Source organism: Crotalus tigris, unplaced genomic scaffold, assembly GCF_016545835.1.
Source record: "Crotalus tigris isolate CLP2741 ecotype Arizona unplaced genomic scaffold, ASM1654583v1 scf7180000019014.348434, whole genome shotgun sequence".
Classification (NCBI taxonomy): Eukaryota; Metazoa; Chordata; class Lepidosauria; order Squamata; family Viperidae; genus Crotalus; species Crotalus tigris.
In genome coordinates this window covers 84,745-98,156 of record NW_024097328.1, presented here as the reverse complement: position 1 = coordinate 98,156, position 13,412 = coordinate 84,745, and the positions used below count along the sequence as shown (strand labels likewise).

At 45.6% G+C, this 13,412-nt stretch overlaps 2 protein-coding genes across 4 annotated transcripts in view; one reads left to right on the top strand and one right to left on the bottom strand.

The window, feature by feature from the left end:
• Nucleotides 1-2,588, top strand: part of GLB1L2 (galactosidase beta 1 like 2) — a 39,400-nt gene extending 36,812 nt beyond the window's left edge. The window contains exon 19 of the mRNA XM_039358372.1: nt 626-2,588. Coding sequence (XP_039214306.1) covers nt 626-712 — 87 coding nt within the window. The 3' untranslated portion in view covers nt 713-2,588. The remainder of the gene's footprint in view (nt 1-625) is intronic.
• A 4,436-nt stretch (nt 2,589-7,024) lies between these two features.
• The window catches only part of B3GAT1 (beta-1,3-glucuronyltransferase 1), a 45,857-nt gene continuing 39,469 nt past the window's right edge, over nt 7,025-13,412 (bottom strand). For all 3 annotated transcript variants that reach the window (XM_039358373.1, XM_039358375.1, XM_039358374.1), the window contains 3 exons: nt 12,103-12,399; nt 8,235-8,355; nt 7,025-7,466 (listed from right to left, as the gene is read on the bottom strand). In XM_039358373.1, coding sequence (XP_039214307.1) covers nt 8,269-8,355; nt 12,103-12,399 — 384 coding nt within the window. In that variant the 3' untranslated portion in view covers nt 7,025-7,466; nt 8,235-8,268. The remainder of the gene's footprint in view (nt 7,467-8,234; nt 8,356-12,102; nt 12,400-13,412) is intronic.

Sequence of the window (13,412 nt, the reverse complement as noted above, 5' to 3'; positions counted from 1 at the left end):
AACCCTGTTCTCTTTCTTTTCACGTCTCTCAATATACTCAACCAGTTTGGTCTAATGGTGAAGATACCAAGTTTAAAACCAGGAGATTTGGAATTCTAGTCCCACTAGGCGTGAAAGCTGGTTGGATGATTTTGAGCCAATCACCAGGAGATTGGGAGATTTAGTCCCGCTTTAGGCATGAAAACTGGCTGGGTGACCTTGAGCCAATCATTAGGAGGCTGAGTTCTAGTCCTACCTTCGGCATGCAAAGTGGCTGGGTGACTTTGGGCCAATCACCAGGAGACTGGGAGTTCTAGTCCTGCCTTAGGCATGAAAACTGGCTGGGCGACTTTGAGCCCATCACTAGGAGACTGTGAATTTTAGTTCTACTTCAGGTATGAAAGCCAATTGGGTGATTTTGAGCCAGTCACTAGGAGACTGTGACTTCTAGTTTTGCCTTAGGCATGAAAGCCAGTTGGGTGATTTTGGGCCAGTCCCTCTCTCTCTCTCTCTCTCTCTCAGCCCAACCCACCTCACAGGGTTGATGTCACAGGGAAAATGGGAAGAAGGAGTATGTGCAGAATTGCCCCAAAGGAGCTCATTCTTTCATCTGAGCAAGGTTGTTCCTTCTCTTCTCTTTCTCCAGATCATTATATTTGAGGAGCGTCTTGGAGGCCGTATCATCCATTCCACAGATCTGGCCTTCTTGGGAAGGGTTCAGTATGTGACCTGAGCTGTTCCTGATTGTGCCACCCTCTACTGATAGTAATGGTTAAGGTTATGCTTCTTAACTGATTGTGGGAGGTCAAAGAGTCTCAAGGCAGACCTTTCTCCCTCCCATTGTGAAAACTGTGCCCCGTATCCTTATATTTTCTAGTTAAGGGTGGAGTTTGGCCAAAGAAGGCCCACCTGGTGAGTTAATTTAGGAGGTTGACTAAGAGTACTTGAAGACAGATGCCCAGGTAGCTAGGAAGGTCCTCCTAAAGAACTCAACTTCACTACAAGTTCTTGTGTCCTGTAACACTAGATGCTAAGGACCTGACAAAGGAACGAATGTCCGCAAGTCATGGGAGATCTGATGGACTGAAACCGCCAATCTGCAATGGTTTGATCGGGATCCTCCTTTAGGTTGTGGCTGGAAAAGGAATGTCTTTGCATCTCTAGTAGTCCACGTTGGGTTTTTTCTGACAATTGAAGCTGCCAGTCTTAGCTCCCTGATCTGGTTGTTGGGCAGACTGTGGAGGAATGTCATTTTTACCGCTTTGCATTCCTTGGGTCGTTTCAACCCAGATCTTAAAAGGAAGGAACGCCACATTTGGGCATATAAAATGCCAACCACCAATGGGGACATCATGCAGAGACAGTGGAAACTACATTTCAGTGACATGCCATGGATTTTGGGGGGAGGGGCTGGAATTGGGCTTCTTCCAAGCTACATAGAACGCCTGTAACATCTGAAGCCCCTTGCCCCACGCCCCTTGCAATTTTCCCCAGCTGAATCACAGGTTCTTGAGGTCACCAATCGCAAAGGGTGAGTGCTGGGCCAGGGGTGGGTGGGATTGGGATGTATCTTTGCACCAAGACATAGCATGAACTAATCTACTGCTGAATTTTAGGAGCACCCCCTGGAGCCAGGAAGGAGCTCCAACAGAAGCCCCCATGGGTAGAACCCCACCCCCTTCCCAAGACCAGCCCAAAAGAGTGCTGTTTCAGAAAATAAACACGTCCCAGTGAAACCAAAAACCTCTACACAATGCTCCCCAACTAGGTTGAGATTCTGCGCAGTGTGCTTCGGTCCTTCGCAAAAGGTGCCCCACCCTCAGCAAATTGGGACTGCAACTCTTGATATCCCCAGCCACTTTATCTTTCTGGACTGGGTCTCGTAAGGGGCATCGATCCCAGTCTGAACAGAGGCCTCTGCTTCGAAGATAATCCTCAAATTATGACCGCTTGCATTGAGACTCAACTTGGTCACCTCTCTTGCTTCTGAGGGAGGGTCTGGGGGACTGGGGATTCAGCCTGAAGGCGTACTTGAGTGCATTGCTGAATAATTAGTCAATTGGATCTGTTTTAAAAATAACCTTTTTCATGTACTTTTTTTTAAAAAAAGAGAAAAGGCAAATGGATGCATTCCTCAGTAGGATGCCCTCCAGGGCTTTGAGGCACAACCTATCACCCCAGAAGGCCAGTGGATGATGGATCTTATATCCCTATCCTTGTGGGAAGAACCGGTTGGAAGAAGCCACTGTAAGCCATAAACACCCAGTCTCTGTGCACCTTGCTGTCTCTTCCTCCTTCCATCAATCAAAACCTCAGTTTCCCTGATGGAGCTAAGCGTTGTGTAGCCGTGGGCACAATTGGTGTCAGTGTCCTCCTCTAGCCAGCCTGCCATTGGTTGTGTCTTGCAGGCCCAGACCCACACCCAAAATAAGTTTGGCACTTACTTTTCCAGCGATCGTTCAGGCTTATCGTCAGGATGCAGTTGAATTGTGATCCTGGCCCTCTCCTTTACAGGTTAACCCTCCAGCACAGGTATGTCCAACCTTGGCCACATTAAGTGGCTGGTTGGCTGGGGAATTCTGGGAGTTGAAGTCCACAGGTCTTAATGTGGCCAAGGTTGGAGACTCCTGTTCTGGAAGGTTAACCTGTAAAGGGGAGGGCCAGGATCACAATTCAACTGCATCCTGACAATCAGCCTGAACAATTGCTGGAAAAGCAAGCACCAAGTGATGCTGAGGTCTTTCTGGCTGTTCAAAACCATTTTTCATTCTATTTATGAAATTAACTGCATGAAATTGAAAATATAAGAAGGTGCAGCTGTAAAAACAGAAGCCAAAGGGGGGGGAGTTCACCCTTTCTACCTGTTCTGTGCTCTGCAACTCACCAGGCATCCTGATAGCCAAAGGGGGGGGGGAGTTCACCCTTTCTACCTGTTCTGTGCTCTGCAACTCACCAGGCATCCTGATTGAACCTTTGACACATCCTGAGCATATCACTGCCTGCCTTCCACCACATGCTCTGGGAGGAAATTGGGATAAATCATTGCAATTTTCTTTTTGGTCTATGATTTACTGCAGTCTGGCAGAGTTGTAGTCATAAAATGGAGAGAGAGGAAGGGTGAAAGAAAACACACACACACACCATCAGGAAGAATGGCGATTGAAAAAACCATGCTGTGCTGAGAAAACCGAATTTTCTTTTTTTAAAAAATAATAATAATAATGCTTCTCGTTTCCCCTTTAATCAAAGGTTTGGGCTGGTGTTTTGTTTTGAAAGGCGGTGACTATAAATTCTGTATCGTTGGATGTGAATTTTACTCAAATGCTGTTTTCTCTTCCCCCACCGACACTGACCCGGGTTTTGAATTTTTTCATAAAGTCGTCTTAAGGCCTAGTTGGTTTGTTGGTTCCGTTTTTTTCCCCGTGTCTGGTTTGCTAGATATTTGTAATAAAGAGGGAAAAAAAGGAAAAAAAGAAAAAGAAAATCTGTCTCTATTATTATTATCTTATTGGTACCGTGTTTGTTTTCCCTATCGCGAGAGGTCTGCTGTTAGTCCCAAGCATGATTTGAGTCCACCCCGGCTTACGCATCTTAGTCACTCAGGTGAAAGGTTAAAAAATAAGCCTATTTTTTTTGCTGTACAATTTTACATTCCTTTCCAATCAGCTTGAAGATATAGTTGTGCTTTGCATTTTTAAATGTGTATAAAAGGCAGAGGCAGGAGGTTATATGAGCTGCCTTTCTGATCTCCTTTTACTCCAACTCTGATGACGTCGGTAGTTTGGCCTGATGAAAGCTTAGTGACTCTTTTTAACCACAGGCTTGTTTATATTAAACAGTCTGGTTTATTATATCCTGGTGTTCGTTTTTCGTAGATTTTCACGGATATAGGTATGCAGGTCTTGGTGTATTCAGGTCTTTTCCCATGTAAGATTGAGAGTATCTTGGCGATGTTTTGACGAGGTCCCACTCGTCATCTTCAGGCTGGGGTCTTCGGCTTCGTGCTTGTGCAAGCAAAGTGTGATCGGAGCTGCCGTCTCTCTATATATATTGGTGGGAGTGTGTGGAGTGCTGGCTTAGTTGCTGTAGGTGGATTGGTTGGCTGTGTTGGAGTTATTGTTTGTGGATTGTTTGGCTGTTTAGTAACATCCTGAGTAGTTGAGGTGCTGGCTGTGTGCCCATTAGTCTTTTGTGTTGTAATGACCTGGGTAATGGGTTGTGTGATGACATCCTGAGATCTAGTGTAGTGATATACTGAGTTCTGTGTTGCACCATCCTGGGTGGTTGGCTGTGTTGTAACATCCTGAGCTTTACAACACAGCCAACCACCCAGGATGGTGCAACACAGAACTCAGGATATCACTACACTAGATACCTACTGCAACTAAGCCAGCACTCCACACACACCCACCAATATATATAGAGAGACAGTAGCTCCGATCACACTTTGCTCGCATAAGCACAAAGCCGAAGACCCCAGCCTGAAGATGACAAGTGGGACCTCATCGAAACGTCGCCAAGATACTCTCAATCTTACACGGGAAAAGACCCGAATACACCAAGACCTGCATATATGTATATATATATATATATATATATATATATATATATATATATATATATATATATATATACACATACATACATATACACACACACACACACACACACACATACATACATACACATTTTTAGATTGCTAACAAAGAATAAAGGGAGAACTGGGATAGCTATTTCGAGTTTCTTAACTCTCTTCAGCAAGACTTACCCTTCTGAGATATATATGTGTGTGTGTCTGTGTGTATATATATTGTTGTTGTTGTTAATTGCGAAGTCGTGTCCGACCCATCGCGACCCCATGGATAACATTCCTCCAGGTCTTCCTGTCCTCTACCATCTTCTGGAGTCCATTGAAGCTCACGCCTACTTGCTTCAGTGACTCCATCCAGCCATCTCATTCTCTGTCGTCCCCTTCTTCTCTTGCCCTCAATCTTTCCCAGCATTAGGCCCTTCTCCAGTGAGTCCTTCCTTCTCATTAGGTGGCCAAAGTATTTGAGTTTCAACTTCAGGATCTGGCCTTCTAAAGAGCAGTCGGGGTTGATCTCTTCTAGGACTGACCGGTTTGAACGCCTTGCAGTCCAAGGGACTCACAGGAGTCTTCTCCAGCACCAGAGTTCATATATATATATATATGTATATATAAAGGAAAGCTAACAAATAGTGTGTCGGTGATTGAGATGGAAACAAAATAATAATAATCAGGATCCAGTATAGGGAGCCCTCGACTTAACAATTAGTCATTTAGTGACCATTCAAAGTTACAATGGCACTGAAAAAAGTGACTTACGATGGTTTTCACACTTACGACCATCGCAGCATCCCCAGGGTCATGTGATCAAAATTCAGACGCTTGGCAACTGACATGTACTTATGACGGTTGCAAGTGTCCCGGGATCACATGATCCCCTTTTGCGACCTTTGGATGAGCAAAATCAATAGGGGGAAAAGTCTGCAAGAGGCAGAGATGCTGATTTTTCTAAAAACCTCTCCCAGCTTCATGCGTGGCTTTTTTTAAAAATCACACCGAAGGGCGTAATTTGATTTAATTCATTTTTGCGCCGCTGAAGGTTTGACCGTCGTTCCAGAGCAAGACAAAATGCAAAGATGGTTACCATCTTACCAGCAAGCTCATGTATATCCCTCATTATGCAACCCCCAGATCTTTATATCCACATAATTTCAGCGTGTGCCAGGAAGAATAAGTCTTTTTAATTGCCAGGGTGTGTAGCAAGGCACCACGTTCTGTTATTTCCCCCTTTTCTATGCCATCTTTTCTATACATTGCTTTTTGCTCAGGATAAGCTGGGGGGGAAAAAAAACCCTCTTAAATTGTGCCATTAATTTCAAGCCCGCTTTACAATATAAGCAGATAAAGTTTTAAACACACCTTTCTGGATGCAGGATCTTAAGCACAGACAGAGACGCTGTGTGAGCTATTGTACTACCTGCGGGAGTTGTATCTGTGTGTATGTGTTTGTTTGTGTACGCGTGTGCACGCCTCTCTATGAAGGAACAATAAAAACAATAACATCCATTAATACGAAATAATGAATTTTGACACTTCGTTCAGTCTAGGGCAGGGCTTTTCAACCTTTTCACCCATTGTACCACTTTTAGGATATGGCAATATCCGAGTACCACCAGTCGCCTAGCAAAGTGTCAAAAACTTGATGACCCAAAAAAAGAGGAAAAAAGTGACGAAGTACAGGTAGTCCTCGACTTACAACAGTTCGCTTAGTGACTGTTCAAAGTTACAATGGCACTGAAAAAAGTGCCCCCCATGCCACAGCCGAGCAAGACAGCTACCTGCCCACCCGGAGGTGCTCTTCCTCCTGTCCGAGGTTTTCATTGTTGTGAGCATTTCTGTTGAGGATTGGCAGCGGAGGTGTGTTGAGGATGTGTTTGGTTTTTATTATCCCCCCCCCCATCTGCTGGGTGGTTGCAGCAGGTTTTGGTCACTTCACATGACCCTGGGACGCTATGACCGTCATAAATATGAATCAATTGCCAAGCATCTGAATGTAAATCACAAGACCCTGGAGAGGCTGCAACATTCCAGCTGATCGGCGCTTCTTCTGGGCTCAGCAGAAACATCAGGATCAGCACTGAGCTCCAGCTGGAGCCTGGCGCTGATCCTGACACTTCCGCTGAACCCTGACAGCCCTGCAGCTCCAGCCGTCTCTCGCTCAGGCTTGTGCGGTGCTGCCACCGGTTCAGCTCATTCCCCTCCCCGCTACCACTTTTCTAGGATGGTCGCGTACCACCTGCCAGGTGCCAATGTACCACAAGTGGTACCCGTACCACTGGTTGAAAAGCCCTGGTCTAAGGCACTATTTCTCAACCTTGGCAACTTTGAGCTGTGAGAACTTCAACTCCCAGAATTCTGGGAGTTGAAGTCCTCACAGCTCAAAGTTGCCAAGGTTGATAAATAATATGCAAGATAGGTTTTCTTTTTTTAAAGAAAAGTGGACTTCATCTCCCAGAACTCCCCAGCCAGCATGTTTCAGACAGACTGCCCGAGGATGTTTATAGCATGTATCAATTCCCCTTCTAATTCTCCTGTTCTAATATCTAGGGCAGATGATGGAGGAAGCTGACCAATCCATAACCTGGCTTTTGCCCTCTTGCTGATTTTGCATTGCTCTTGTTTCACCAATGGCCTTTGGGGAGTCCCACATTTCTATCGCTCTGCTTTTTATCTGTTGTTGTTTCATTTCATTTTATTGGATCGTTTTCCAGAAGATCAGGCATAAGTGAGCTGTTGTTGTTTTTTAAATACTGATTTATTAATTTATTGATCTCCTTTCCTCCCCCCCCCTCTGCACAAAAACCCAAGCTGTTCTCTGGTATATGGAGCAATTCGGCTGGGTGTTTTCCTCTGGTTGATCAAGGGCCCAGTTTGAGTCTGGAATCGGGGTGGGAACAGACTGCAAATAGAAAAAAAAATGGGCTTCAGTGTCCCACTTGAGCTGCAGTTCGGGAGCAGTAAGTTTACTTTTTTTCCAAAGCAAACCCTCATTTATATCTTAGTTGATGGCCTGCCACAAAGAAGAGGAGGGGGTCAACCTATTCTCCAAAGCACCTGAAGGCAGGACAAGAAGCAACGGATGGAAACTAACCAAAGAGAGAAGCAACCTAGAACTAAGGAGAAATTTCCTGACAGTGAGAACAATTAATTTAATGGAACTACCTGCCTCCAGAAGCGGTGAATGCTCCAACACTGGAAGTTTTTAAGAAGAGACTGGACAGCCATTAGTCTGAAATGGTGTAACATTTCCTGCCTGAGCAGGGGGTTGGATTAGAAGACCTCCAAAGTCCCTTCCAATCATATTCTGTTATCTTATAATGTCTCCAGCCAATGCTACTTGTTAAACGAAGCACATGGCAGCCCCTGGAAGTGGTTCCCCCCTGTCCTGCTGCTGTGTTTAGTACAATGTAGCTTAACGCGACACTGCTAAGTCTGGCGTTCTCCCTCCTCCAGTTGGGATCTTTCTCATTTTAGCATCAGGCTCAACATGAGCTATGCTCAAACCTTCAGAAGAAAGAGGGATGGGTGTTTACTATTTTGAGCAGCTGCCACGAAAGGTGGCTCTGATTCAAATTCTTCCTCTTCAGTCCCACTTGAAGAGGGACCCCCCTGGTAGCAAATGCCAACCTGCCAAGTGTTGTGATTGACTAATGCACCAGAGCTGTACCTGCTCGCATCGCTCCTGGCTTTGCAGCGTGATGTCAGATTTCCACGTTGGGATCTGTGAAGCCTTTCTTTCCCTCGTTCACCAGCACGGGTTTCTCGGTCCTTGTGTGCCAGACGAGAATCTGGATCAAAGAAGAAGCATAGGAGGTCAGTTCCTCAGTCTTCTTACATTCAACTTATGTTACATTATTAAACTAAGGGCGTAGCTAGCTACATTCTCCAAAGACAGATGGGGGATTTCCAGTAGTTAAGACAGATTTGAGAAGAATAAGATGGGGTTGCAGAGACAAAACTAGTGATGGATCTCAAGATGTTCCTCAAGCATGCTTTTTGATCTAACTTCTGCTAACTCCCATCATTTCAAGAGGTGGCCGTGCTGCTGAAGAGTTAGAAAAGTGATCAGGATAGATACGTATGGGTGGATTAATGCATTTCCCTTGAAAAGTACTTAGATATCCTTAGTTTCTTTTCAACATATTACCTGGGTTCATGTTTATTGTGACTATGCATTTCTGCAAACATAGCAATGTAGGCACTTCCTTACTCATTCCTGGTTTGCTTTCATCCTGATAGAAGAGAATATTTGTAGCTCAGAGTTGAATATAAAATGAGACCAAAGCTCTTTCCCCTTCTAGCATTGATGATGATACCTAGTTTGGTAATGAAATGTCTGCAAGAAAACAACCAAGCTCAGAGAGTACCCAGGACTCCACAGTTGCTTTTCATCCAGCCCAGCCTTTTTACTCTTCTCTAGCAGTATTATAAAACAAGTAATTTATTTTTTATTTTTAAAGGAGGGACTCTAAATCAAGCCAAGCAATCCATGATTACTTCCCTTATCTGGAGGGTTCATTGTTGCACTCATCATACTAAGCCATCAGTATGGTGGTAATTTGGAGCAGGATGTGGTGGAAATCCAGAGTATGGCTGTTTGCAAGCCACGGCTTAACAACAATCTTGCTAAAAAGGACAATTAAATGATGCATTGCCTAAAGTAAGATACGAGTCTCAATATGTTTTATTCTTCAGGAGAAATTAAATCAAAGCTCTCTTCATCTCCACTACAGTCATCCGGTCACGAGAAACAAGATCGCCAGGGTAAGAAAAAAAAAAATACAAATAACTACTCTTGTCATCAAGAGACTAGCCAATCTTTCCGGTGGATTCATCAGCCCGACTCAGCCATGCTTCAAACATGGTTTCCAAACGGTGTGATTTGTAACTTGTGAACCCACACAGCAGATGCCTCTCCTAAGCATACTTCTCTCAGCTTCCTGGCTGCTTACAGTGGGGATGTCCAAACTTGGCCACTTTTAAGACTTTGTGGACTTCAACTCCCAGAATCTCCCAGCCAGTCTTGCAGCCCCAGCTGTGAAAAGGCTGAAAAAAAGGACCACACGGAGCAGTGCCCATATCTCTTACACAACCGAAGTACTGGTGGTTTGGCAGATTACACACCAATCTGATTAATCCCTACTGCTATTTTAATTACACTCACACCTACTGATCTCTGGCATCGCACGCTGCCTCTCCAATTATGGGAACCGTCAGAACCATTATCTTAGTTATTAAAACAGAAGGAAGGTAATTGTCAGCTCTCCAACGGACTGTCACGTCTAAATCTGTTTCGGGCTGCCAAAATCAGACACCCTGGCAACCAAGACGATCTCGATTTAAAAAAGAAAAAAGGAAGGGCTGAATCAAAATCATTTAAGGTGGCTGCTCATATCTGTCTCCTTCCTCCCCTCCTGCTCCGCCTCTGTGGGGTTTGATAAATGACTTTGGTGGACATTGACGGATGCACCTGTGAGTAGGGAGGTGGGAGAGACACAAAAGCCATATAGGTCGATTGTATAGGTCAAAAATCAATACAGGAGTGGACGTGCAACAACAGCAGCTGCCAACTAGCAAATTAGTTTAGCAGCTGGAAAAACCTTTTCCAACCCTTTGAAAAACCCAGAACTTCACCACATGTAGTCCTGGCCTTACAACCCCAGTTGTGCCCGACATTCCCGCAGCTAAGCAAGGCCGCGGTTAAATGCGCATCGTGCCCCTTTTGGCCAGCTGTTTATGCCCCCCTTGTTAAGTGCAGAATCGCTGCAGTTGATAAGCGAATCGTGAGGGCATTAAGCCAATCAGGCTTTCCCCCCCCCCCCGTTGACTTTGCTTGTCGGAAGGCGGCTGCGTAGGTTGTAAATGGTCATTCCCATGACCTGGGACTTTGCAACCGTCCTAAATACATGCCGGTTGCCAAGTGGCTGAATTTTGATCACGTGGCCACGGGGACGCTGCAAAGTATGTCGTAAGTATGACAACTGGCCATAAGGTGGGTTTTTTTTTTTCAGTTCTGCCGTAACTTTGGTCCCTCAACGAAACGTCGTAAGTCGAGGACTGCCTGTGCTCCTAGATTAAAGGGCCTTTCCCCCCCGGGGCTCGTTCTTGGTCGCTGTTGCCGAGCAGGTGGATGGCGGAGTCCCCTCAGCCAAACATCTCCGGCACCTTTTTTTTTTTTTTTTTTTTTTTTTTAGCTCTTCCTTGCCAGCATCCTTACCTTGCCACGGGTCTCGTTGCCATGGCAATGAAACAGCACGCTATCGACCCTGTTTCATGTGTAGAGACACGGGTCGGCTTTTGCCTGGTTTGAAGAATCTGTTCTGCTGCCAAAGCATTAAAAAAAAAAAAAAAAAAGCTGGGCTTCTCATTAGCCTCTCAAACAGAGTCCCACTGTTTCTCAATTTTAGGTATTTGAGCTTTGCTTCCCCCCCCCTCCAGTTCTAAGTGGCAATCCAAGGAGTTAATCTTTAAGAGGATTATATGCGCACACCGCTGTAGAAGGGCAGCTGGGTGTCCCGCTTTATGGAGAAGCAAATACCAGCCAAGGAAAAGCTTTGGAAGTTGCGCTCCCCAGGCGCTGAAGCCTAGAGGATCTTTGGCCCTTGAAAAGAAGAATACAACGGATTGTTGAATATTCCTTAGAGCAGTCTTGCTCCACCTTGGCGGCTTTAAGATGGGTGGAGCTTTGCTGGCTGAGGAATTCTGGAAGTCGAAGTCCACCCATCTTAAAGTCACTAAGGCTGAGAAACACGGCCTTAGAGTCCCAAATGACACGGTAAGGAGGCCTCAAAAGATGGAGCCTGATAGTCAGGACATAAATGCAGATGATCTAGTCAAGAGAACTTTAAAATGTAGCTTCCACCAGCTCTGTTTCCAGGGATATTTAATTTAGTGTTTCATCGTGCGATGCGATAAAATAAACCCTTGCCAATTGCTCTTGAATAGAAAGAGCGTTATTTTAAAATCACAATGACAGACCGACCCAAAATTGGTCCCACGTTGGAAAGGCACTCAGGACATTTGGGCAAAATGGAGATGCTCCACCAATCCCTTTGCTTTGGGTCTTGGAAATGCCACGCTTCACTTGGGTGGTCCAGGAGGCTGTGGACAAGCTGAAGAAGCAACCAAACCAAGGTGGTGGCGGCTACTCAGAATCTACTCAGAGCTACAAAGATTCTCACGAATGAAGGTAAGTAGGTGTGTCCCGGAATAATGTTGCAGGATCCAGTCTGTCACCGGCACCAAGGGTTTATTCTTCTAAACTCTTGGGTTCATGCTGGAGCCCATTGGAGAGAAGTTCCCTGAGAGGGGCTTCAGCCTGAAAGGTTGGAAGAATAAGCCTTTGGTCCCGGTGACGAATCCTGCTACGAAGATTCTCTTCTATGGGGACTCAGAATCTGCTTTGCACAAAAGCCCTTCACGTCAAACTTCTTCAGACTGGGTCTGGAAGTTCATGATTCTCCATGGGTGGTCTCCAGAGAAACCCACATCTGTATAAGCCACCCCTCTGCTTGGAATGTCAAAGGCAACCATACCTTAGTGCAATTGGCAGCTTTGGGTTCAAGGTCATGCAAGGTAACCAGCTCCCGGAGCAGGCTGCTCTCTTGATAGCCCCCCTTGACCCCTCGCAGTTTGAAGTAAGCCTGAGGTCGCTGAAGGATTAGCCTGAGGTTGACAGCAAAGCCTGCCATGTCGATCGCAAACGGCCGGTGGGGGTCAAAGACAGTTTTCCATCCATACACCTTCCCGGCAGCGTTGACTTTGGGGGACTCGTACCGCAAGCCTCCCACGAAGGCCACTGGCCAGACAGATACTCTGCGGGTGGTCCGCATCTGGAAAATAAGAGGAGGAGAAAGAGGAGAACCGTGCAGTGATTGAGCATCCCTTGCTTCCATCAATGGAAGAGAATGCCATTATGAGCATGGCTGGGCAACCAAGGAGCATCTCTTTCACGCTGACCTCTCCGACAGCTGAGCTCTTCTCCAAAGTGGTCTTCTCAAGAGGGTTTTAAGTCCCATTAGCCCTAGTCAGCATAATAGTTGGGCTTGTTGGGCTTGCTGGGCACCAGCTGAAGCCACCTTAGATGTGCACACATGCCTTGGATAAGAAGAACCGTCAATACTCTTGAGTTAACGGTCACAGAGTTGGAAGTGGCTTTAGAGGCATCTTGAATGAAAGGCAGGGTGTCAGCCCAACAAATGCATAAATTCCATAAGTCCTTCTACATTCTGTCAGAAGCACTGCAGGAATGGATTGTGGGATCATTCTAACTCCACCAGTTACAATTCTCACCACCAGTACTCCTTGAGTTAGTCCCCATAGTGAAATCGGGAAAGAAGAAGTACTCAGAATTGACTCCTACAAATCTACAAAGGAAGAAAGGATCCAGGGGTCTATAAGAGGGATAATACCCAGCTACTCTAAACCCCTTCAATAAAATATCTCATTTAGGATCGCTGGAGACAGCTAGCTCTTCAGGAGCTCTCTCTCCACAAATGCTTTGCTAGTACTGCATCTTCACTGCTTATCTTCTTTCTCTTCTGCTCTCTTTCATCCTTATTAATGACTACAAGGCAATCCAAAAGAGCTTGTAGTACTTGCCCTCCTGCATAAATATACGCACTCTTTCTAGTCTTACAGGGGCAGAAGGACAGAGTCACAGTCACACTCTAGTAGGCTGGCTTTCATGCTCAGGGCAGGACTAGAACTCCCAGTCTCCTGGTGATTGGCCCAAAGTCACCCAGCCAACTTTTATATCTAAAGACAGAGTAAAGCTCACTGTCTTTTGCTCATTGGCCCAGTCACCCAGCAGGCTTTCAGGCCTAAGAGAGGACTAGAATTCACA